Source organism: Capsella rubella, unplaced genomic scaffold (assembly GCF_000375325.1).
Source record: "Capsella rubella cultivar Monte Gargano unplaced genomic scaffold, Caprub1_0 scaffold_5, whole genome shotgun sequence".
NCBI classification, from domain to species: domain Eukaryota; kingdom Viridiplantae; phylum Streptophyta; class Magnoliopsida; order Brassicales; family Brassicaceae; genus Capsella; species Capsella rubella.
The window spans coordinates 1,100,398-1,121,592 of NW_006238919.1; the positions used below are offsets into that span (position 1 = coordinate 1,100,398).

Below are 21,195 nucleotides of genomic sequence, written 5' to 3' on the forward strand. Positions count from 1 at the left end.
TAGTGAAATATTCAAAAGTGAACAACAAATCGTAGAAATATTAAATAAAGACAAGATTATGGCAAAACCGTTTACTTATAAATTGTTGGAATCTAATCGGAACGCAACTCTAGATCCATCTATTTGAAAATTAGGTGATTCATCTGCGTACGTGGACGTGCATGCATGCATGCACAAAATTTTTGTTCTCGTCAAATTTGATCGAAGCATTTTTGTGAGCACTTTGAATAAGTGAAACAAAAAGCAAGTTCATAGAAAGTTTGTTGTTTATAAGTTCTCAAAGTCTCTATAATAGTCTTTCAAGTATATATTTGATTATTTTCTAATTGTTCTTCCAATATCATCATAGTCATAGGATTTCTCATCTTAACTTTTTCGAGTTTCTGGTGGTATTACGGTCTTGACCTAGTGCTAATTAATCACTATTACATTGGAGTTTCTTCACAAAAGTCTCTTCCAAGAAAACAATTATTCAAATCAAAGCAAAAGATGGTTACTTATTAAACCAAAATAATTTAATACCATAAGAGCTAAGCTAATTATTACAAAAAAATTACCTAAACTCAAAAAAAAATCTCAATCGAAATTAAAAGTACAGAAGAAAACAGAATTGAAATTGAATTTCGTTCAAATTCGATAGAAACATTTTAACTTTAACCGAACCAAACATTTAAGCCACACCAAACAGAAATTTTATTGCCTTTAGTCCGGTACAGTTTTTGTCAAACCGAAGAACAAAGAACCAATATTTAGACCAAAACGATCTGATTAATTAAACCAATTAGTACCATGCCATTATCCTAACCAGGAGTTTATTCTTTGAGTATCCTTTTAGATAAACAAAAATAGGTTCCAAAATTGATAGTTAAGTCACATGAATTTATTCGTTAATGAGTCTATTAGCACATCATATTCGACAACTATCCTTCTCATGTAAACAAAGAATAGCTTGCTAATGACTAAATAGCATATTCTATATAAAAAAAGTATGTATGTGTATATATAAAACGAAAGCTCTCGTCATTACGATGAAACCAAAACATAAAAGAAAATTATATAAAAGACTACTATATATATAAAAAAGGATACATTATCATAAATCGTCTATGGAGAAACTCAGAGATGTTTACACACTATACCATACGCGTGGGCTAAAATGCGATGGATGCAATCTTGGTAACAGCTATTTTAGTGCTGGTTATAGTTGCTTTCGTTCTGGACTCTTCTTTCACAAGGAATGCGCCGAATCCGAACCAACGATTCACAACTTGTACCATCCACAACATTCTTTGAACATCAAGGTACTTTCAGAAAATGAAGAAGCCTATGGAAATTGCAAGCTTTGTAGAGGTAACTTGCCAAAGATGTATTACTGTTGTTCAATATGTGATTTTTCCATTGATTTGATATGCGCAAGGAAAAAAGTTATGACTACAATTGAGAGTCCGAACACCCATGAGCATCCTTTATCTCTTGTTCCAGAGATGGGTTTGTTTACTTGTCACTTATGTGGATTGCATGATGATCGGTTTCCTTATGCATGTAACTTATGTAATGTGAGTTTTCACAAAGATTGTGCCGAATCCACACCGGAGATTCAGTATTCTTGTCATCCTAAACACATTCTCAAGCGTCTCACGGATGTTCCCAAGTATACTAATGGCAAATGTTGTTTGTGTGGGAACAAACTTCATTATATATTTTATCATTGCTCTATTTGCAATTTTAGTGTGGATGTCAATTGTGTAAAAAACCCACTCCCTTCTACTCTTGTTCACGTTAAGGCTCATGAGCATTTACTCACTCTTATGCCTCAACGGAGTTTTGTTTGCGATGTTTGTGGGATGAGTGACGACCCGAATCCATATGTATGTCTTCCATGTAATTTCATGGTTCATCGAAATTGTTTAGACATGCCTCGTGTCGTAAAGATATACCGTCATGATCATCGTATTTATTACAATCATTATCTTGGTGCGGGAGATTGGAAATGTGGAGTGTGTAATAAAGAGATAAATTGGACATGTGGGGCTTTTTCATGTGCCAAGTGTTCTGATTTTGCCATTCATCCAAGATGTTTAACAAGGTTCGGGATTTGGGATGGGACTGAACTCGAAGGCGTTCCAGAAAATAATCCAGAGGTAAAGTCATTTGAGGTGAACAAAGAAGAAGAAATCAAACATTTCAGTCATGAGAAGCATTTACTAAAGCTTAAAGAAGAGAGTGGTGCTAATGATGAATACCTATCGTGTAAATCATGCAACTATCCTATATATACGGGATTATTCTACAGCTGCATGGAATGTGATAACTTTAATCTCCATGAAAAATGTGCTTCTCTCCCACAAAAGAAAATAGATGCCTTCTACAACATGCCAACTACTCTAATCACAAATGATGCTCGCATATTCATTTGCAATGCTTGTCAAGACGTTTTTCAAGGCTTTCGTTACACAAGTGATGATCGTAAAACTATCTTGGATGTGCGTTGTGGCTCTATCTCTGAGCCTTTCGTCCATGAAAGTCATCCTTTTCATTCGTTATACATCAACCACGCAGCGAAAGATTTGTTTTGTAATGCTTGCGGAGTTAATTCTCCGATGGTTTTGAGTTGCGAGGAGTGTGAATTTGTTTTAGACATTAAATGTGCTGTTTTACCAAAGATAGCTAAACACAAAAATGATAAAGATCATTTTTTGTCTCTTTGTTATGGAGAAAAAACGAGTGAGCAATACTGGTGTGAGATATGCGAGGAAGAAGTAAATCCAGAGAAATGGTTTTATTCATGTGATGATTGTGGTATCACTAATCACATCAAATGTGTGGTCGGAGACTTCAAAGGGATGAAAATGGAAAAAGATAACGATGAGCCATTCCCAGCTTATATGGTTATCAATAATCGCATAAATCGACCAATTTGTTTCTTTTGTAAGTCTCGCTGTTATTTCTTTTCCATCTTAGAGGTATATGGGAAATCATTTTGTTCTCTACAATGTTTCCAAAAAATATTAAGTACTACAATTTAATCCGCTGTACACCAGGACGATGTTCTAATTATATTTTTATTAATGTTGTTTGATATATAAAATTGTATTATATGATTTAACCCGTGGAATATTGCATGACAATTTGTTTTTTTACATAGCTGTAATTTGTTCAACTTAACTAAATAAGTCTAATATTCAAAAGAATGAAATGATGTTGGCATAACATTTTTCTTTTAAATAGTCTAATTTCATATTAAAATATTTTGTGAGTTTTACTATAGTAGACAACCTGTAATTACATTTATAATCATAATTTTGTAAACTATAATCTGCTCCACTACATGAGCCGTACTACACAATTATCAATAATATTTTAGTGCATACATTTTTGTATCTTTTGAGTAATATAGTCCGTTTTCAAAATTTTAAATTGCAACATATGCAAAAAAATCTATTTTTATTATTATACATATGTCTTATGTAAAATGTACTTCAAAAACTATCAAACTGGATATCAAGAAATGAAGTAAACCTTTGTTTTCCAAAATTACAAAGTTATATTTGACCAGAAAAAAAAAGAGATTGTATCTTTCTGGATTTGTCAAATCATATAACAGCCACAAGAAATTATTCTGAATCTCCTCAGCAAATGGGAAGCAGCTGTTAATCAAAAATTTGTTCTGTCTTGTTTCTCTGGTTAAAATTAAACGAAAATGACCTTAATGTATCTGTAGATTGTGTAGTTTGGTAGAGAAAATGATTAGATGGTAAAACTCCATCCATCATACATTCATACTCTTATCAATAAAGAACAAAACTATCAACTTTTAAATTTCACATAGGAGGAATTCAATGAAAAATAACCAAACTACCAATGCATTTTGGAGAAAATTTCCACGACATATATCATCTTGTAATATTATATATATGTATATATACCAAACCAAAATAAAAATAACAATTGTATATGCATATATATACATAGATTTTGGTGAAAAATCTCCACTACATATAACATCTTGTAACCAAGCTCATTTCTATAAGGAAAAATTATGTTATATTTTTGCACTTTAATCTTGTAATATATTTGACCAAAAAAAAAAATCTTGTAATATACTTCATAACAAGTCACAAACATATTCAATTTTTTCTTTTAAGTTTTAAAATTTTAAAATATGCATCATATTCATTTTGTTAGTTTTATAGGATGTTTAAGATATAACAATCGATGTCATTATTCATAAATTCAAATTTCTGTATTTCATTTACATAAGTCAATTTATCTATAAAATTTCTAATTTATTGTAAAATATTATTATAACTTGTGATGGTTCCAATATTATTTGTAGAGGGTTTTTACTAAAGTATTTCTTCCATACCTTTTTTTAAAAGAGAATTTTTGAAAGATACCCTTTTTGGTGTACCTCTTTTTAAAAATACCCTTTTTATCTATCCATTTTCAAAAATACCCTTTTTTAAATATAAAAAATTATAAAGTTTTATATAGTTTATAAGATATTTCTATATAATAATTACTACTGCGAGATTCGATACAAATATTTTAAAATGTTTTAAATAGTTCTAAATCGTTTTTATAAGTTTTATAAGGTTTTTAAAAGATTTTTAAAAGGGTTTATACGGTTTTTATAAGGTTTTTATAAGGTTTTTATAATTTATTTTTATGCTATTTATGAAAGGTATATAAAGTTTTATACACATATAAATGTAATTTGTGTATATATTTATAAGCTTACACACATATTTGAATAAATTTCAATATTTTTAGTGAGTTTTTTGATAAAGTTTGAAAATGGGGTATTTTTAAAAAGAGGTATTTTTAAAATTCCCTTTTTTTTAAAATGATTTTAGCACCAAGTTGTAGTGAAATATTTTAAAGGTAAACACATCCAATTAAATTAATAGATCAAATAAAGACAAGTTTGTGTCAGCCGTTGACTTATTTATCACTTTTTTGATCAACTAGGAATCTAATCGGACCGCAACTCGAGATATGATTGATTTTATTTTATTACAAAAGATTGAAAAATAAATTGAGGAAGATGTTGTATCTTTATGGAATCTGGATCTGCCAATCATTTGACAGCCACGAGCAAACGATTCTTAATCTCCCTCAGCAAATGGGAAGCTAAGTAATCAAAAATTTGTTCTTTCTTGTTCTATCTCTGTTCTCTAATTATCTCTGTTCTTCGGTAAAGTTAAGCACAAAAGCTTCCAAAAGGTACAAATGATCTCTTTCAAGAAACTCATTTAAGTCAAAGTTGTTTACTTTTTGGTCTCTTGTCTTAGAATCCCCCAATAGCTTTGGTCTCTTGTGTTGCCTTGTGGTTTATCTAAGATGATTACTCTGTTTTCCTGAGATCTTTATAAGATAATCCTCAATTTGGTGAAATAGAGGTTTGAGGTTTGTGTTGTTATGTTCTTGGAACTCTTCTTGACGCTTGAACTCAAGTAACTTAGTCTGAGACATTGAAGATAAGATAACTGAAAGAATCTTCCTTTGTGTTCTTTGGTGCAGCTGTTTTTTTCATGGTTTTGTAAGAATATAAAATAGAGATAGAAAGATGTATATGATAGAGAGTAAAGGAGGAGCAATAGCTTGTATGCTCTTGGCTCTACTCTTTTTAGGGACATGGCCAGCGATCATGACTTTAACCGAAAGACGCGGTCGACTTCCTCAACACACTTATCTTGACTACACACTCACAAATCTGTTAGCTGCAGTGATCATAGCGTTGACACTAGGAGAAATAGGTCCAAGCAGACCCAATTTCATCACACAGCTTTCTCAAGTCAGTCACATTTTCATACTTCTCTTTCAAGAATCTTTTCGAGACATATTCGTTGAAATGCGGTTTTTGTATTACAGGATAATTGGCAGTCAGTGATGTTTGCAATGGCTGGAGGAATTGTTCTTAGCCTTGGAAACTTAGCAACACAATATGCTTGGGCTTATGTTGGTTTATCAGTTACTGAAGTCATCACAGCGAGTATCACCGTTGTTATTGGTATACTCTTCTTTCTTCAACTTACTATTAACTGATATTTTCCTCTGTTTCAATCTCTTGTTCTTATGAACTTTTCTTGTTTTCTAGAACAGGTACAACTTTGAACTATTTCTTGGATGATAGAATCAACAGAGCTGAGGTCCTTTTCCCGGGAGTCGCTTGTTTTTTGATCGCTGTTTGTTTCGGCTCAGCTGTTCATAAATCAAATGCAGCTGATAACAAATCCAAACTCCAAGATTTCAAAAGGTTCTAAAAAGATTCACAAAAAGATATTTGTTTTTACTTCAGTTTGGTACTAATCTTGATCTTGTTTCAGTCTAGAGACTGCTTCTTCCTTCGAAATGGAAACAGTTTCTGGAAGCAACGGGTTAACGAAAGGGAAAGCGAAAGAAGGGACTGCAGCATTTCTGATAGAGATTGAGAAACAAAGAGCCATAAAGGTTGGAAAACATGCTCTTCCTTTACCTTAACAGATATAACTGAATATGTATATCTATTCTCTGAAGATTCTTGATTGGCATTGACGACAGGTCTTTGGGAAAAGCACAATAATCGGATTGGCCATAACTTTCTTTGCCGGTATCTGTTTTTCTTTGTTCTCACCAGCATTTAACTTAGCTACAAATGATCAATGGCACACTTTGAAACATGGAGTTCCAAAACTTAATGTGTACACCGCCTTCTTCTACTTCTCAGTCTCCGCATTTGTGATTGCTCTTATACTAAACATTAGATTTCTCTATTGGCCTATACTTGGTCTCCCAAGATCTTCTTTCAAGGCTTACTTAAATGACTGGAACGGGCGAGACTGGTCTTTCTTGGCTGGATTTCTCTGTGGATTTGGTAATGGTCTTCAGTTCATGGGCGGTCAAGCCGCAGGTTATGCAGCTGCAGACGCGGTTCAGGTTTGGAAAATAAGCATATTCTCTGTTCCATGCTTTGAGAGTTAGATATATATTTTTTAAAAATTTGGTTTGAATGGGTTTCAGGCCCTTCCACTTGTGAGCACATTTTGGGGGATATTGTTGTTTGGAGAATACAGGAGATCATCGAGAAGAACATATACACTTCTCATCAGTATGCTTCTCATGTTCATAGTAGCTGTTGCGGTTCTTATGGCCTCATCAGGACATAGAAAATGACTTGAAAAGGAAATTGACAGAAACGTCTACAAGCGAAACTGCTAAAAGGATGACAACTTTAGTTCATAAAATTGTAAGAAACCAACGATAGATCAGCTTTTGAAGTGGTTCTTGAGTGAGTAACTTCACTAATGGTTGCAAAATGTTCTCAAGTCTTTGTTTATATTTTAACCAAAGTTATTTGAATATAATCTATGATTTCGTAGCAACTATTGGTTGCATTTTCTTTGTTTACACATCAGAAAAAGAAAACTAAATAGTTTATAGTCAACTGTCAAAGAAAAAAAAACAATAGATTATGCCTACTTGAGATTTATTTGTTTGATAGAAAATGGGAAGCTAAGTCCTTCCTGAATCTGGATCTGCCAATCAGATGAGAAACTAAGTTATTTTGTTTCTTGTTCTGTCTCTTTACTCTGGTCTCTCTCATTGTCAAAGTTAAGACAAAAGCTTTACAAAAAGGTAAACTCTTTCAAGAAACCCACTAGTCAGTGATGGGATTTAGTGAATCAGATGTTTAAGAAGCAGATCTTCTTGTATCAGCATTTGTGTTATGCTCTAAAAAACCTTCCTTCAACACAAACTGGATATCAAATATTAGCTAACCGCGAGAATCTCACTTCTTTACTTTATTGCAGCAGTTTTTCGTATAAGTGTATGTAATGTATGTGATAGAGAGCAAAGGAGGAGCAATAGCTTGTATGCTCTTGGCTCTGCTCTTCTTAGGGACATGGCCAGCACTTATGACTCTAACCGAAAGACGCGGTAGACTTCCTCAACACACTTATCTTGACTACACACTCGCAAATCTGTTAGCTGCAGTGATCATAGCGCTTACACTAGGAGAAATAGGTCCAAGCAGACCAAATTTCATCACACAACTTTCTCAAGTAAATATTCAATTCTTACATTATCACTTTCACAATCTCGCAGCTATATGTTGAAATACGCTGTGTTTTTCATATTGCAGGAGAATTGGCAGTCCATGATGTTCGCAATGGCTGGAGGTATAGCTCTTAGCCTTGGAACTTTAGCAACACAATATGCTTGGGCTTTTGTAGGTTTATCAGTCACTGAAGTCATCACAGCGAGTATCACAGTTGTTATCGGTTAAGACTCTTCTTTCTTCAACTACTTATAGGTTTAACTGATTCTTTCCCTCTTCTCATGAGCTTTTTGCTTTATTTTATGTGTTTATATGCATATAGGAACAACTTTAAACTATTTCTTGGATGATAAAATCAACAGAGCTGAGATCATTTTTCCGGGAATCGCTTGTTTCTTAATCGCTGTTTGTTTCGGCTCAGCTGTTCATAAATCAAATGCATCTGATAACAAATCCAAACTCCAAGATTTCAAAAGGTTACAAGATTTTACAACTAGTTCTTTTTTACGGTTCGATTTGCTAATCTTGATCTTGTTTCAGTTTAGAGACTACTTCTTCCTTACAAACGGAGACAAACCCTGAAACCAACGGGTTAGCGAAAGGCGAAGCAAAAAAGGGGACTGCAGCTTTTCTTATAGAGCTTGAGAAACAAAGAGCCATTAAGGTTAAAACAAACTTTAACTTTGTTATTCATTAACAGAACAAGATCAAGATTAGTGCACAAGAATTAGAGATTTGCATCAAGATTATATCAACAACATTCTCTTACAATTCAAGATTTTGCGCTGACAGGTGTTTGGTAAAAGCACAATAATTGGACTGATGTTAACTTTCTTTGCCGGTATATGTATCTCTCTAATCTCACCTGCTGTCAGCTTAGCAACAAACGATCAGTGGCACACTTTGAAAAATGGGGTTCCAAAACTCAATGTGTACACTGCCTATTTCTACTTCTCAGTATCTGCATTTGTGATTGCTCTGATACTAAACATCAGATTTCTCTATTGGCCTATACTTGGTCTCCCAAGATCTTCTTTCAAGGCTTACTTAAATGACTGGAATGGTCGAGGCTTGTCTTTCTTAGCTGGATTTCTCTGTGGATTTGGTGATGGCCTTCAGTTTATGGGCGGTCAAGCCGCTGGCTATGCTGCTGCAGGCGCTGTTCAGGTTTAGACTAGAAACCTCTTCTCTGTTCAAAGATTTTTAAAGATTTAAAATAGATTACATATCCTTACTTTGATTTTGATGAGTTTCAGGCACTTCCACTTGTGAGCACTTTTTGGGGGATATTGTTGTTTGGAGAATATAGGAGATCATCAAGGAAAACATATATACTTCTTATATGTATGCTTTTTATGTTCATAGTTGCTGTCGCGGTTCTGACGGCCTCATCCGGACATAGAAAATGAGTTAAAAACGTATATTCCACAGAAATATCTACAGGGTTAACTACCAAAAGGTATCACAAGTTTAGTTTATAACCTTGTAAGAAACGGTTCATGAGAGCTTTGAAGGAAGAGTGAGAAAATCTAAAGGCTGCAACATGTTCAAGTCATTGGTTAAATTGAACAAAAAGGGTTAAGATGTTTTGTTTCTTTGGTAACATTTTGTATGACTGCTTTGTGTTTGTTGCACATCAGAGAAAGAAACCATCACATTTATTCATTGAAATGAGCTCTCATGATGAGTCTACTCCTGTTGAAGATGCTGGTGATGGGGTCAAGAGTGGTTCAATATGTTTCGTCGATGATCATCTTTGGCCTGGTTGTAATGGTCCTTTTAATTGTGGTATCTTCGACCTTTCCACAAGTAAGATCACATGGCCTAAGAGATTTGGTGTTTTCATTGATAAAACTCAGTGGTTTCTTCCAGGAGCCGCTTAGTGACTAGATATGATGGTGTAATACTACTCTTTCTTCTTGGCCTTCTTTTGTAATACCCTTTCGTGTAACGAACTTTACACCTACTTCAACTTAAAGGGTAATGTTTTGTTATGTTTCAAATCCAGTTTCTTGGCAATTGTTATCACTAATGTCAAACACATGCACATCCAATTATTTTCAATATAGGTCAAGCCTAAGCTTAGTTGTTTGAAACTGCAAAGGTCATTAGTTGTTCATCTTTACAATAATAGCTCCATGTGTCTTCTTCTTCTTCTTCTCTAACATAAGCTTAGTTTTCAGAGAGGGAATACTTTTTTGTGCTTAAAGTATAACACAAAACAAAAATACAAAATTCCACATCCAACACCTGTAATCAGCAAGACATACTGGAACGAAGTTGGATTCTGGAAAACAGAGTCTTGCAAATTCATCCCAAAGACAGCGGTTACAGCGGCAAAAATGGCAGCTACAAAGGTTGCCGCGGTGAGAAGTAGTTGAAACTGAATCAACTGATTCTGTACATTTCCCTAAGAAAAGCATGGACATAATCAGAGACCTAGAGAATATTGGAATGGAACAATAACAAGAGTACAAAACTTGGTTTTGTCTGTCCTTACCAGCTTAATGTTGATTAGGTCCTCTGTATCATCTATATACTCTTTCAGCTGCAAACACAAGATCATAATAAAAATGATGAAACAACATGTTGTTGAGAAGAAAGATCAAAAAATCTAACCGATGATAATTTGCTGAGAGTGTTATCAACAACGACGAAGTAAGCTTCTAGTAACATCTCTAGTTGATCAATGTTCTCTCCAATGCTAGAGGAGCTTAACAAGCTTCTATGTGAGCCAACAATGCTGCTAAAGGCTCTTTGAAGCTTCCCAAAGTTTCCACTTGTTGAACCCACAGGTGAAACCGGTGCAGACTTGGATACGATTCCAGAAGATTCAAAGTCCTCAACAATGTTATCTCCTAGCTCCTCTGACGCATGAGCTTCGGCTCTTTCTTTTTTCTCAGTCAAATACATCTCAGCCATGTCATCATCATCATCCATTAGATGCTCTATTTCGTCACAGACCTGCAAGTTTTGACCTCCAAAATCAAATTATGGTACTAAGGTTTTTCCAAATTTGAAGAGTCTTTTGTGTTTCACCTTCTGAACTTTCTGTGTTAAGGTAAGAAGACGGCCTTTTAGCCTGCGCACGTGTTCTAGATTAAGGGTGCTGATGTTAGTCGCTAGTTCATCAAGAACAGGATACACCTCCATCTCAAGCTCATTCACCTATCAAAATCACGTTCACCAAAACTTTTGAACTTAAAAATAGCTTAAAAGCTCGTTTTATAGTTACACGAACTATTATGCAATAAATCATAGAGAGGAATGATGAAGACCAAAACTAAAACATTAGAAAAGACAGTGTGGCATACCTGTGAATCTAAAGACAAGCAAGATAATTCCAAAACCAACTCCAACGCTTTAAATTCAAAGGGCAAATCATCTGAAACCAACACATATAACAGTTTTGTCAGCAATCTAATCCGTAACATAATTCCAGGCCACCAAAGCTATATCAAAACCATTAACCTATGAGATTTATGTTTTGGTTTGACTGGAGGCGTTTACACAATTCCGACTGGTACTGAACAACAGATGCATCCCGAGCATTCATGAGAATAACCTCTTCAGCTGTGATTATACACCTGATCTTCTCAAGGCTAACCACTATCGCTCTCTCACGCCCCAAAATACTCGAAGGGTAGATAAACAAAGGGTCAAGTAGTCTCAAATCCCTGGATGGTAAAGAACACCGCTTCATTATAGTCGCCTTATCCAGCTCCAATACCGCGGAGTTCCCATCTTGATCGATTTTCACCCAAGAACGACTAGATTGGCCTCTCTTCTTAAGGCCAGAAAAAGGATGCCCACGGTTACTTTGTCCTTCAAGATTAACCGGTCTACCAATTTTTTGCGAAGATATGAAATCCGGAAGATTAGAAGCGGAAAATGGATCCAGTTGTTCTCCCATGTTTGCTCTATACTCTCTTTCTGACAATTTACTAATGCATCAGAACAAAACTCTCACTACTCAGATGAACAGTTTCCACTGGTCGAACTTAAGCCTTTTGCCACAGTTTCCAACCTGAAAACAACAATATTGACATGAAACTCAAAATTCAATTCTGCAAACATGTAACTCACAAATCAAAAGACAATACTTTTCTTAATGGTAGAAACTCCATCGATTACCAAGAACCCACCTTTGATAAAACCCTCAAATCTCTTATCAATCTAGGTTCGAAATAGCTTCATCTTATGTTCTTAGGCACTAAAATGAAGAAAAGTCACAAAATTTACAGTTAACGAAGATCCAATTCTCAAATTTAGTAACTCAATTCAAAGAACTCGACCTATCAAAACTATCGAATACAAATCGCACCGATCAATTAGGTCTACAGAATCATATCCATTTACCAAAGAAAGCCAAAAACCCAAAAAAGGAAGAAACTTTCAAAAACCAAAAACAACGTAAAGAGAAATAGAAAACTCAAAATTCCAAAAAAAAAACTTCACCTTTTTGTTTACAAAGCTTTCACTTTCCCTAAAGCACAGTAACAGAAGAAAGAACAAGAGCAATGGCTTTTTTTTTTTTTTTTTTTCCGTTCTACACATCGTTCTTTAACGTATCTGAAGCCACGTGTTAAAAGTCAAGGCGTCTATCTATTGGCTAAAACACGTTTTATAACATAGACCGTCACACAGAGGATCATATAGAAACAGAAACAGCTTAGAGTCGTCGACATGGCGCGAAACGCAGCCATGGTTTTGTTGTGTTAGTTAAAGTTCCGAACTTTACGAGATACCTTTCGTTCTGCTTATCACCAAACAAAGAAACAGAACCAAACCCTAGATCCCCTTTTCCTCGTCTTAATAATTTTTCTTCTTCTTCTTCCTTCGTTTTCTCTAACAAGAACGAAATTTTCACAACTTAATCCCCACAAGTGAAACAAGAATCTTCATCACTCATCAGATTGTTTTAGCTCGTTTCCAAGGTATGCCTTTTTGATAGATTTTTTTTTTTTTTATGTGTATTGGTTTAGATTTGTTCGATTAACACGAGAAAATGGGCTAAATGAGGCAATGATGTTTTGGTTTAGCTTTGTTTGTTTAGGTGTTATGGAGTCTGAACGTGAAGAAGATGTGTTGTTAAAAACAAAACATGATGAAGATGGAAACAAGCAAGGTTCTTTAGACGGAGAAAATGGTGGAGATGGTGAGCATATAAGGATTCATTCAGAGGAAACAGGAAGTGTGATCATTCACTCAGAAGAACATTCAAGATCATCGTCATCTTCTTCATCTTCATCGTCGTCCTCTTCTTCGTATTTATCGCCACCTAAAGATCTACCTGAAGACGGGAAAGAATCATCGAATGAACCGGAGGTTTCTTCGCCTCCTGTTCAAGTAATGGAAAGAGAAAATAACGGAAACTATGACCCGAATAGGATTCCATCTTCGGTTTTCGAGAGAAGCAAATCGAATATACCAGCTGAATGGAGCTGTACTTCGAATGAATCTCTCTTCAGCATTCATTTAGGACGCAATAGTTTCACTGGTGATTTGATGAATACAGGTGAGCTCTATAAATCGGGAGAGTTGCTCGCCTACAGTCCCGGACTTCCTATGCCTCCTCCACCGGGATCAGAATCAAAACCCGTCCAAGAACTGAAAGTTGTTGATTCAAACAAAGAAGAGGAAGTTGTACTAGTAGAAGATGCACATACATCTTCATCTGATGATGACGAAGACAAGAGAGAAAGCCATGAGAAAGACCAACAACCTGCTGTTTCTTGGAAAACTCCTACAAAGTCTTACCGTTCTAACCGAAGCTCAAACAGTGCACACTCCTTCTCTTTCCCAATGTACACACTCCATCCATGACCATTCCCTGATTGATATACATTTCCTCCTCTCGCTTGCTCTGGATCGGTTTTAATGAGAGTTTTCTCCTTTTTGGTTCTGTTTTACAGTTTGGCAGGAGCTGCAAGTGATTCAAGAAAGGTAGAAACAGAGGAACAGAAGAAACAAGCACAGCAGACACAAGAGTCACAAAAACCAGCAGATGAAACAAATCAAAAGCAGTCAATGTGTAGGTGGTTCTCATGTTTTCCTCCATGTCCTTGGTGTTGTTCTTCCTGCTCTTGTTCTTGATTTTGTTTTGCTGTTTTATTAGACAAAAAAAGATGTTGAGTTCATCTCCTGTAAAAAAGTTTAGGTCAATAGAACCTTAAAATCAATTCAATTTTGTTCTCTCCTTTGTTCATGAGAAGGTACAGATCAAACAGTGAAGAAATATGTTCTAGATTTATCCCAAAACAAAATCTCAAACCGAAATGATCATCGCCTAGAATATCAATGAAAACTAAATTCTGTTTTAACATCGCCTAAAACCTAAACCGATGAACAAAACTTGGAAGAAGCAAAAACTATACTAGTTTTTGGCCTCAGTATTGCCATGGCCGTTGTTCTGGTATGCTTTACCATCCCCATCAGACTCATTGTTCCGTCTCCCATAGCCTCTTCCTCCACTGACACCATTGCCCCGAGGTTTGTATCCATCGTTTCTGTGACCATTCTCATTCCTATAGTAACCACCGTTGTTTCGTGCAGAGGGTCTGCTGCCATTTTGAGTGTTGCTACCTCCTGAAGAATACAAAAACAACAATAAAGATTAGGCTTTTGTTCTTACATATTAATACTCTTGGATACAAGCCTTAAAAAAACTTGCCTCGCTTTTCTTCTATAGATGCTCGTCGGTTCCCGATTCTGATTGGAGATTCCTTGTGAGCCTAGAGTTGTGCATTTCATTATCAGAGAAACAAGAAGTTCAAATTACATTATAGTTGAGAGTTTGATGGGTAAGCAAAAACATACCTGGAAGACACTTTTTACTGCTTCACCATTTTCGAATGCCACAAACCCAATACAGTTCTTCTTTTCCTGAAAAATCAAAGTTTTTTTAAGTGAGTGAGTGAACTAGGGCCTAAGGTTTCGAAGCCATGCAAATACATTTTCTGTTAAGTCATTGAAAGAATAACTGACCGGGTAACTTCTGACTTGGATACCATCTTTTCTAATCGCTCCAAAACCTTTGAATGTTTCATAGAGTTGCTCAGTCGTCGCATCCATAGGCAAGTTTGCAACAAATATGGAAACACCCTTGGCTGATACAAGAAAAATAATTAATCAAATGAACAAAAGCAACAAGAAGATTCCAGTTTCATCATTCTTAACTATTAAACAGTGAATAACCAACCTGGTTGTTCAATGATTTTAGCAGAAGCCTGTTGATGAATTGGGGAAGGAGCCTTACGCTCGGGAGCAACAGTCGGTTTCTCGACACGTTTAGGCTTAATTGGTGAAGCTTTAACATGGAATCCACTACCGTTTTGAGCCGGAGATTGGACCTGTATGATTGAAATACACCAGGAGATTAGAGGATATTATACAATAAAATCTAATAAATTATGAAACTAAGCAAAAAGGAGGAGACTCACAACTGATGCAAAGGATTTCTTGGGAGCCGCCTCTTCAAGTTTGGTTTCAGCAGCTTTAGGTTCGTTGCTGTTTTCATTCACAACTTTATTATCCTTGGGGACATTTGCATGTCCGTTTGCTATGGCAGCTGCGGGTTTTGTCACCGAAGTTGTAGCTTGAGTCGGGACAGTAACCGCATCTACAATCTCCTTTTCACGCTCTGCTAGTCAAAACCAATACCATATGAATCAAAACAATGTCAAGATAATGAATTTTCCGGATTCTAGATAAACACACCATTCGTAAAGTACCAACCGGTTACACTGTTTGTTGGCTCGATTATCTCCTCAACCTCCTTGGTAGCTTCTGGTTCAACAATCTCATCAGACACATACCTAAAGGTATCATTCAGCACAAAGTAGCTTCCATTCCGCGGCACAAGGAAGAAACTTTGAGAAAATTTCCTTCTTCCTCCATCTTTTATCACTAAACCCGTGACTAGAGTTACAACACCATTCTTTAAAGATGGTTGAGAATCAGCAGTCAGAATCTCAATCTTCGAGTTTGTGTAGTCAATGGACATTATCTGATCATTAATAGCCTGCAACACACAATGAAACATTCGTCGAATCAGTAAAACAAAAACAAAAAAAACTATTCCATTAAGCCAGACTATACAAGTGGCAATCTCATTAAAGGAACTTACTTTCAAAGACTTGATAGAAACCATCTCACCATCGAGACCCGGCCGTAAAATCCCACTATTCTCGAGATAGAATTTGTAAACTTCCGCGGGCGATTCGTAAAGATGGTTATAGTATTTCTCAACAAAGGCATTGCCCACGGTGAGTGGATCTACTGACGGAGCGTTTGATTCAGTTGTCATCTCTGCACAATCCTAAGAAATTTAAAGGAACTCTTAGTTAGAAACTACTCTTAAAAACAGTCACAAGCATTCATAAATATAAATAGAATTGTACACAACAATCACACAAAAGGAGGTTTCTTTAATCTAAGATAAGAACATACATAGACGCAAATCAAACAACACATACTCAATAAAAACAGAAACCACACAAGTTCTAATCAAAGTTACACAAAGTAAGTTCATGATTCAGAGCATAAAAAACAAATCTTTTTAATGGAAAATCAGATTAAGTTCAGAAACTTTAATCTATCCAACCAATTCAATACCACCGTAAATCTCAAAGTTGTACCAAAAACAAAACAAAAGTTGACTTGCATAAGTTAGAATTGTACTTTGTGGATCTAATTGTATAGTACGAAATTACAAAGTACACAAAATTTTATATCTCCAGAAGTATGTAAAAGCTTGAATTGAACTACCACAGATCTGTAACTACTCAGATTTTTTAGAAAATTGAAGCAATAAAGGGCAAACCTTTGTGGAAGAAATATGAATTGGAAAAATATTGTATGAACCAGAAGAAGCAATTACCTGGTAAATTGGAGAAGACAATAATACGAATCAAATTCACACAACAAGACTGGAGAAGACAGAGAGAGAGAGAGCTAGAGAGAAAGTTACTTGTTGTGATTGGGTTATATATGGCTTCTAGGGTTTTTTTAAGTACATTACAATCTCCGACCAGAATTGGGAATTTTTCCTTTTTTTTTTTCTTTTTTTTTTTGCTACTTTTTGGATACTATCCAGTAATATCTCGCCACGTAATCATAGGATAGAGTGATGTAAGCATGGTCATGATTTTTTACTTTTTATTTGTTTTTCAATATGTGAAAAAATTAGTGAAGATTTTTTTTTGTTTTCCTTTTTAAATCCTATATTGATTTGATTACCAGCTTTTATGATTTCCAAATCCTATATTGATTGATGAAAAGAAAGAAAAATACAAAAAATAATATATTGATTTTCAAATTACAGTTAATTGTTTCTTTGGATTTGTGAAAATTGGCTCTGTTTCAATTTTATATTTTTAAATAATAAATCATAATCATAAATAAATATTAAATATGATTAGATATTGATTTCTTAATTCCAATATTATCAAAACTAAATATGATAGATTTAGTGTTTTGATAAGGAATGGGCCGAGTAATGAATGAATAAGGAAGTCCATAACAAGCTAAGTAAACAGGCCTAACTTAAAATATAAACAAAACAATAAAAAACAGCCTACGGTGAGGATCGAACTCACGACCTTTCGCTTACGAAGCGAACGCAATACCACTATGCTACGGAGGCAATTTTGTTAATTTTCGTGAATACTTTTGTAAATCCGTTTACACTTTAGAAAGGCTTAAGCAATTTCGTAAAGTATTTTGACGGGAAGGAGACGGACTTGAGAAAGATACGCCGGCGGAGAAATGTGCGGAATCGCAATTGTAGTCCGCGGCGTTCGTATCGAACTCTCGAAGCTTTCTTCGGTTCACTCTGTCCCTGAGCCTCCTTTCGAACAAGTAAATCTCCTTTTCCAACGTCACTTGTGATTTTACATCTCTTACCGTATTGGCGTTTGAGTTCATAGCTTTAGTTTTAGCTGTTTTTGTGTTCAGAAGCTTTGGGATTTGTTCTCTTTGAAGTTTAGCTTTAGCATGAATGATAAAGCTTGAATCTTTAGTTGAGTTTCAAGACTGATTGTTCTTACGAAACTAATTTGCTGGATGAAGTTTCAAATTCTGATATTTGGGTTCAAAGAAAGATTCACCCTTTTCAGTTTTAATCGATGGTTGTTGACAATGTATTGGGATGAGTGAACTGGCTATTTGATCTTATCATTTTGATGTATAGTTAGTAATTGAAATTGCTAATTTGGTGTGTTAAACTAGTTAAAAGTCTCTGTTGAAGATGTCAAAGCTGTATTAGGCCAAAGAGGTCCTGATAGTGTAGGCGAAAAGACGATTCATCTTCAACCGAATGTCGCTGAAGAATCTGCGGCTCTCTCTGTTTTTGAGGCTTGCCAAGGAACTTATAAGCTTGAGGAGACTACCCCTTTGGGTGAATTGCATTTTATTGGTTCTACATTACAGCTTAGAGGAACTAGTCCTATAAGACAGCCATTGGTGGATTCTTCTGGAAACATTCTAGTTTACAATGGTATGATTTACTTCATAAGCTTTCTAATTATCATTATTTTTTATTTACACTATACAATATTGATTGGTATATCTCCCCTCCAGGCGAAGTATTTGGAGGAATTGAACTTAGTAGCTATGATAATGATACTGAAGTTCTTTTTAAGTCTTTAGAGAAAGCTAAAGCTTTAGTTCCAGATGTTCTTTCCATGATCAAAGGCCCCTGGGCCATTATTTATTGGCAGGTAATTCTGTAACTTATCGCAACTTTTTTGTATGTAGCAATATTTTTTGCTCTTTGAACATTTTTCTCTATCAGGAAAGCTCAAGAACGCTATGGTTTGGTAAAGATGCTTTTGGTCGGAGGAGCCTTCTTGTTCACTGGCCAACTGTGGAAGACCCTCGTTTTCTTCTATCGTCTGTTTCACCTGCTTCTTCTGTCACTCCTGGCTCTGGTTTGTATTTCTTAATAGAGTAAATTTGTGTACCTATGTACACTCCAATTTCTGTATTGCTTTATGTACAGAGAATTATTTTTGGCAGTACCAGATGCTGAAATTGGTAATAGCGGTCATAGGTTTTGGGAAGAGCTTCCATGTGGAGTGTACAGCATTTCTTTTGGGGTTTCAGAATCTGGGTTATGTATTTGTGGTGAAGTCACGAAGCACGAATGGAGAATTCCCATGTGGAAGAAATTGATTGAATGGGAAAGGAAATCTGTTGTACCAAGACCTGAAGATCTATCAACATCATCGCTTAGAGAGGAAGACAATTCTGTTTCAACTTCTTCAGGTATTGCTTTGAATTTGTTTGACTCCTCCAATTCTGTCCAGCTCTCATTTGCCTGATAAGGTTTAGCTTTAGGACTTGCGCAGATAGTTTTGGTTGTGTTAAAGGAATCAGTGAGACGGCGAACTTCACTTCATAACATTTTTCAGGTATGAGCTTTAACTTTTCTCTTTTTTAAAGCATATTTTCTTTTCTTCTAAACACCTTATTGGCATAAACAGGGAGAGAAAGAAGTTGTCCCAGTAGCTGTTCTTTTTTCTGGTGGATTAGATTCGATGATTCTTGCTGCACTGTTGGATCAGTGCCTTGATCCAAAATGTAATCATTCCTCGGCACTGTTTTTTACTTAGGCATTAATTCTAAAACTATTCCAAAAAAAAAATTAATGTCTATTTCTTCAGATGAAGTTGATCTCCTTAATGTCAGCTTTGACGGTCCTAATGCTCCTGACAGGATCTCCGCCAAGGCTGGAATAAAGGAACTAAAAAAGATTGCACCTTTGAGAAGGTTGAATTCTCAGACCTTTTTGTAAATGCATATATCTGTTATTATTTATGCTTGATACAATATGTTCTTGGAATTTTTAGATGGAAACTTGTTGAGATTGATGCTGATCTATCAAAACTAACCTTCGAGACAAAACGTGTTATGTCACTCATAAATCCTGCTGACACTTACATGGTAAACTTCAAAGTCTTGGACAATTTTGATTCTGAACTTGATGTGAATTATACAATCTTTCTTTTGCAATCTTCTAGGACCTTAACATTGGAACAGCACTATGGCTTGCTGCTCGGGGTGATGGTTGGATTTACAACGAAAGCGAAAATCAAGCAGTTGAAGAAGATAACCGACGGGTCAACTATAAGTCTGATGCTAGAATTCTGCTTGTTGGCGCTGGTGCTGATGAGCAATGTGCCGGTTATGGTAGGCATAGAACAAAATATCGAAATGGGAGGTATGTATATGTCAAACAGACACATTCTCTTATGAATTTGAACAAACAATAATCTCATCTCACGTTTTATTCATTTTTCCAGTTGGGTTGCGTTGGATCAAGAAATGAAATTAGATATGCAGAGAATTTGGAAAAGAAATTTGGGTCGAGATGATCGATGCATTGCAGATAACGGTAAAGAGGTATATGTCACACCACAACTAGAAACCGAAATCATTTTATTCTTTAAGCTCTGTTCTTAAATGTTAAATATTGCATTTTCAGGGGAGATTCCCGTTCTTAGATGAAGATGTGATAAAGACTCTCCTTGACATTCCCTTGTGGGAAATTGCTGATCTTGAGCAACCAAGTGGAAAGGGAGACAAGAAGATTCTTAGACAGGTGAGTATACAAAAGCTAGCATTTTTACATTTAAGAATGCCACAAGAACATTCTTAAACCTGACATGTTACCTAAAATCTTGAAGGTTGCAAAGTTGCTTGGTTTACAAGAAGTTGCAAAGATGCCTAAGAGAGCAATTCAGGTAAAAATAGGTTGAAAAGCTGAGAAATGACTTCAAACCAGTACAGTTGAGAGTTTTTTTGTTGTTGTGTGTTTATACTATCTCATTGCTTTTTTGGACTTTGGTTGTGGTTTTTAGTTCGGATCAAGAATCGCTCGTGAATCAAACCGGAAGAATTTTGGAAGTAACCGTGCCGCAAACCAGGCCTCTGCCGGAAGCGTGAGATTCAACGCGCCGTCACACTAATTTCCTCAGATTCATGATGTTAGATAACTATTGTTCGTTCCATTTTGTTGTTCATTGTATTAATGTATCCTATACAAGTGACTAATAAGAGAGTACTAATGTTAAACAGTTTGATGCTGTCTTTCTTAACTCAATTTTAAAAGTTCTTTACATGTTTTCAAAACTGGTTTGAACAAGAAGGAA

General features: G+C 35.4%; 7 protein-coding genes and 1 non-coding gene across 13 annotated transcripts; 5 read left to right on the plus strand and 3 right to left on the minus strand.

The window, feature by feature from the left end:
• The first annotated feature begins 1,106 nt into the window (after positions 1 to 1,106).
• On the plus strand, positions 1,107 to 3,038 carry LOC17886284. The gene has a single exon (XM_006290208.2). The coding sequence runs from the start codon at positions 1,107 to 1,109 to the stop codon at positions 3,024 to 3,026; it is 1,920 nt and encodes a 639-aa protein (XP_006290270.1). The 3' UTR covers positions 3,027 to 3,038.
• Positions 3,039 to 4,983: 1,945 nt separating this feature from the next.
• LOC17884965 (ureide permease 1) lies at positions 4,984 to 7,374 on the plus strand. Its single transcript, XM_006291221.2, has 7 exons — positions 4,984 to 5,226; positions 5,524 to 5,797; positions 5,875 to 6,013; positions 6,106 to 6,259; positions 6,330 to 6,453; positions 6,544 to 6,918; positions 7,003 to 7,374. Exons 2-7 carry the CDS (start codon positions 5,570 to 5,572, stop codon positions 7,153 to 7,155), a joined length of 1,173 nt encoding a protein of 390 aa, XP_006291283.1. The 5' UTR covers positions 4,984 to 5,226; positions 5,524 to 5,569; the 3' UTR covers positions 7,156 to 7,374.
• Positions 7,375 to 7,817: 443 nt separating this feature from the next.
• On the plus strand, positions 7,818 to 9,992 carry LOC17886827 (ureide permease 1). 2 transcript variants are annotated; one of them, XM_023782161.1, is made up of 6 exons: positions 7,818 to 8,045; positions 8,126 to 8,264; positions 8,364 to 8,550; positions 8,582 to 8,705; positions 8,834 to 9,208; positions 9,298 to 9,992. In XM_023782161.1, exons 1-6 carry the CDS (start codon positions 7,818 to 7,820, stop codon positions 9,448 to 9,450), a joined length of 1,206 nt encoding a protein of 401 aa, XP_023637929.1. In that variant the 3' UTR covers positions 9,451 to 9,992. The 2 variants fall into 2 exon arrangements, with proteins under 2 accessions (XP_023637929.1, XP_006292373.1); XM_006292311.2 differs by having other exon boundaries at positions 8,364 to 8,517.
• Positions 9,993 to 10,095: 103 nt separating this feature from the next.
• LOC17885458 (magnesium transporter MRS2-5) lies at positions 10,096 to 12,583 on the minus strand. 3 transcript variants are annotated; one of them, XM_023782159.1, is made up of 8 exons: positions 12,500 to 12,517; positions 12,187 to 12,254; positions 11,513 to 12,068; positions 11,356 to 11,426; positions 11,081 to 11,209; positions 10,661 to 11,005; positions 10,542 to 10,589; positions 10,096 to 10,451 (listed from the first exon to the last, which is right to left on the minus strand). In XM_023782159.1, the coding sequence occupies exons 3-8, from the start codon at positions 11,952 to 11,954 to the stop codon at positions 10,221 to 10,223; spliced, it is 1,266 nt and encodes a 421-aa protein (XP_023637927.1). In that variant the 5' UTR covers positions 11,955 to 12,068; positions 12,187 to 12,254; positions 12,500 to 12,517; the 3' UTR covers positions 10,096 to 10,220. The 3 variants fall into 3 exon arrangements, with proteins under 3 accessions (XP_023637927.1, XP_023637928.1, XP_006293016.1); XM_023782160.1 differs by lacking the exon at positions 12,500 to 12,517 and adding an exon at positions 12,366 to 12,469; XM_006292954.2 differs by lacking the exon at positions 12,187 to 12,254 and having other exon boundaries at positions 12,500 to 12,583.
• A 262-nt stretch (positions 12,584 to 12,845) lies between these two features.
• On the plus strand, positions 12,846 to 14,240 carry LOC17886006 (suppressor protein SRP40). 3 transcript variants are annotated; one of them, XM_023783069.1, is made up of 3 exons: positions 12,846 to 12,978; positions 13,084 to 13,848; positions 13,957 to 14,240. In XM_023783069.1, the coding sequence occupies exons 2-3, from the start codon at positions 13,103 to 13,105 to the stop codon at positions 14,135 to 14,137; spliced, it is 927 nt and encodes a 308-aa protein (XP_023638837.1). In that variant the 5' UTR covers positions 12,846 to 12,978; positions 13,084 to 13,102; the 3' UTR covers positions 14,138 to 14,240. The 3 variants fall into 3 exon arrangements, with proteins under 3 accessions (XP_023638837.1, XP_006293170.2, XP_023638836.1); XM_006293108.2 differs by having other exon boundaries at positions 13,098 to 13,848; XM_023783068.1 differs by lacking the exon at positions 12,846 to 12,978 and having other exon boundaries at positions 13,022 to 13,848.
• LOC17885411 (putative G3BP-like protein) lies at positions 14,209 to 17,026 on the minus strand. The gene is made up of 9 exons (XM_023783067.1): positions 16,923 to 17,026; positions 16,170 to 16,361; positions 15,761 to 16,064; positions 15,484 to 15,683; positions 15,243 to 15,393; positions 15,029 to 15,150; positions 14,861 to 14,926; positions 14,715 to 14,775; positions 14,209 to 14,629 (listed from the first exon to the last, which is right to left on the minus strand). Exons 2-9 carry the CDS (start codon positions 16,347 to 16,349, stop codon positions 14,418 to 14,420), a joined length of 1,296 nt encoding a protein of 431 aa, XP_023638835.1. The 5' UTR covers positions 16,350 to 16,361; positions 16,923 to 17,026; the 3' UTR covers positions 14,209 to 14,417.
• A 589-nt stretch (positions 17,027 to 17,615) lies between these two features.
• TRNAT-CGU lies at positions 17,616 to 17,687 on the minus strand. Its single transcript has one exon. It is a non-coding gene; the product is annotated as a tRNA-Thr (tRNA).
• Positions 17,688 to 17,783: 96 nt separating this feature from the next.
• On the plus strand, positions 17,784 to 21,168 carry LOC17886434 (asparagine synthetase domain-containing protein 1). The gene is made up of 14 exons (XM_023782902.1): positions 17,784 to 17,902; positions 18,272 to 18,539; positions 18,623 to 18,762; positions 18,837 to 18,972; positions 19,061 to 19,309; positions 19,382 to 19,455; positions 19,528 to 19,624; positions 19,708 to 19,813; positions 19,894 to 19,987; positions 20,065 to 20,264; positions 20,347 to 20,446; positions 20,529 to 20,645; positions 20,731 to 20,787; positions 20,905 to 21,168. Exons 1-14 carry the CDS (start codon positions 17,810 to 17,812, stop codon positions 21,010 to 21,012), a joined length of 1,839 nt encoding a protein of 612 aa, XP_023638670.1. The 5' UTR covers positions 17,784 to 17,809; the 3' UTR covers positions 21,013 to 21,168.
• The last annotated feature ends 27 nt before the right edge of the window (positions 21,169 to 21,195 follow it).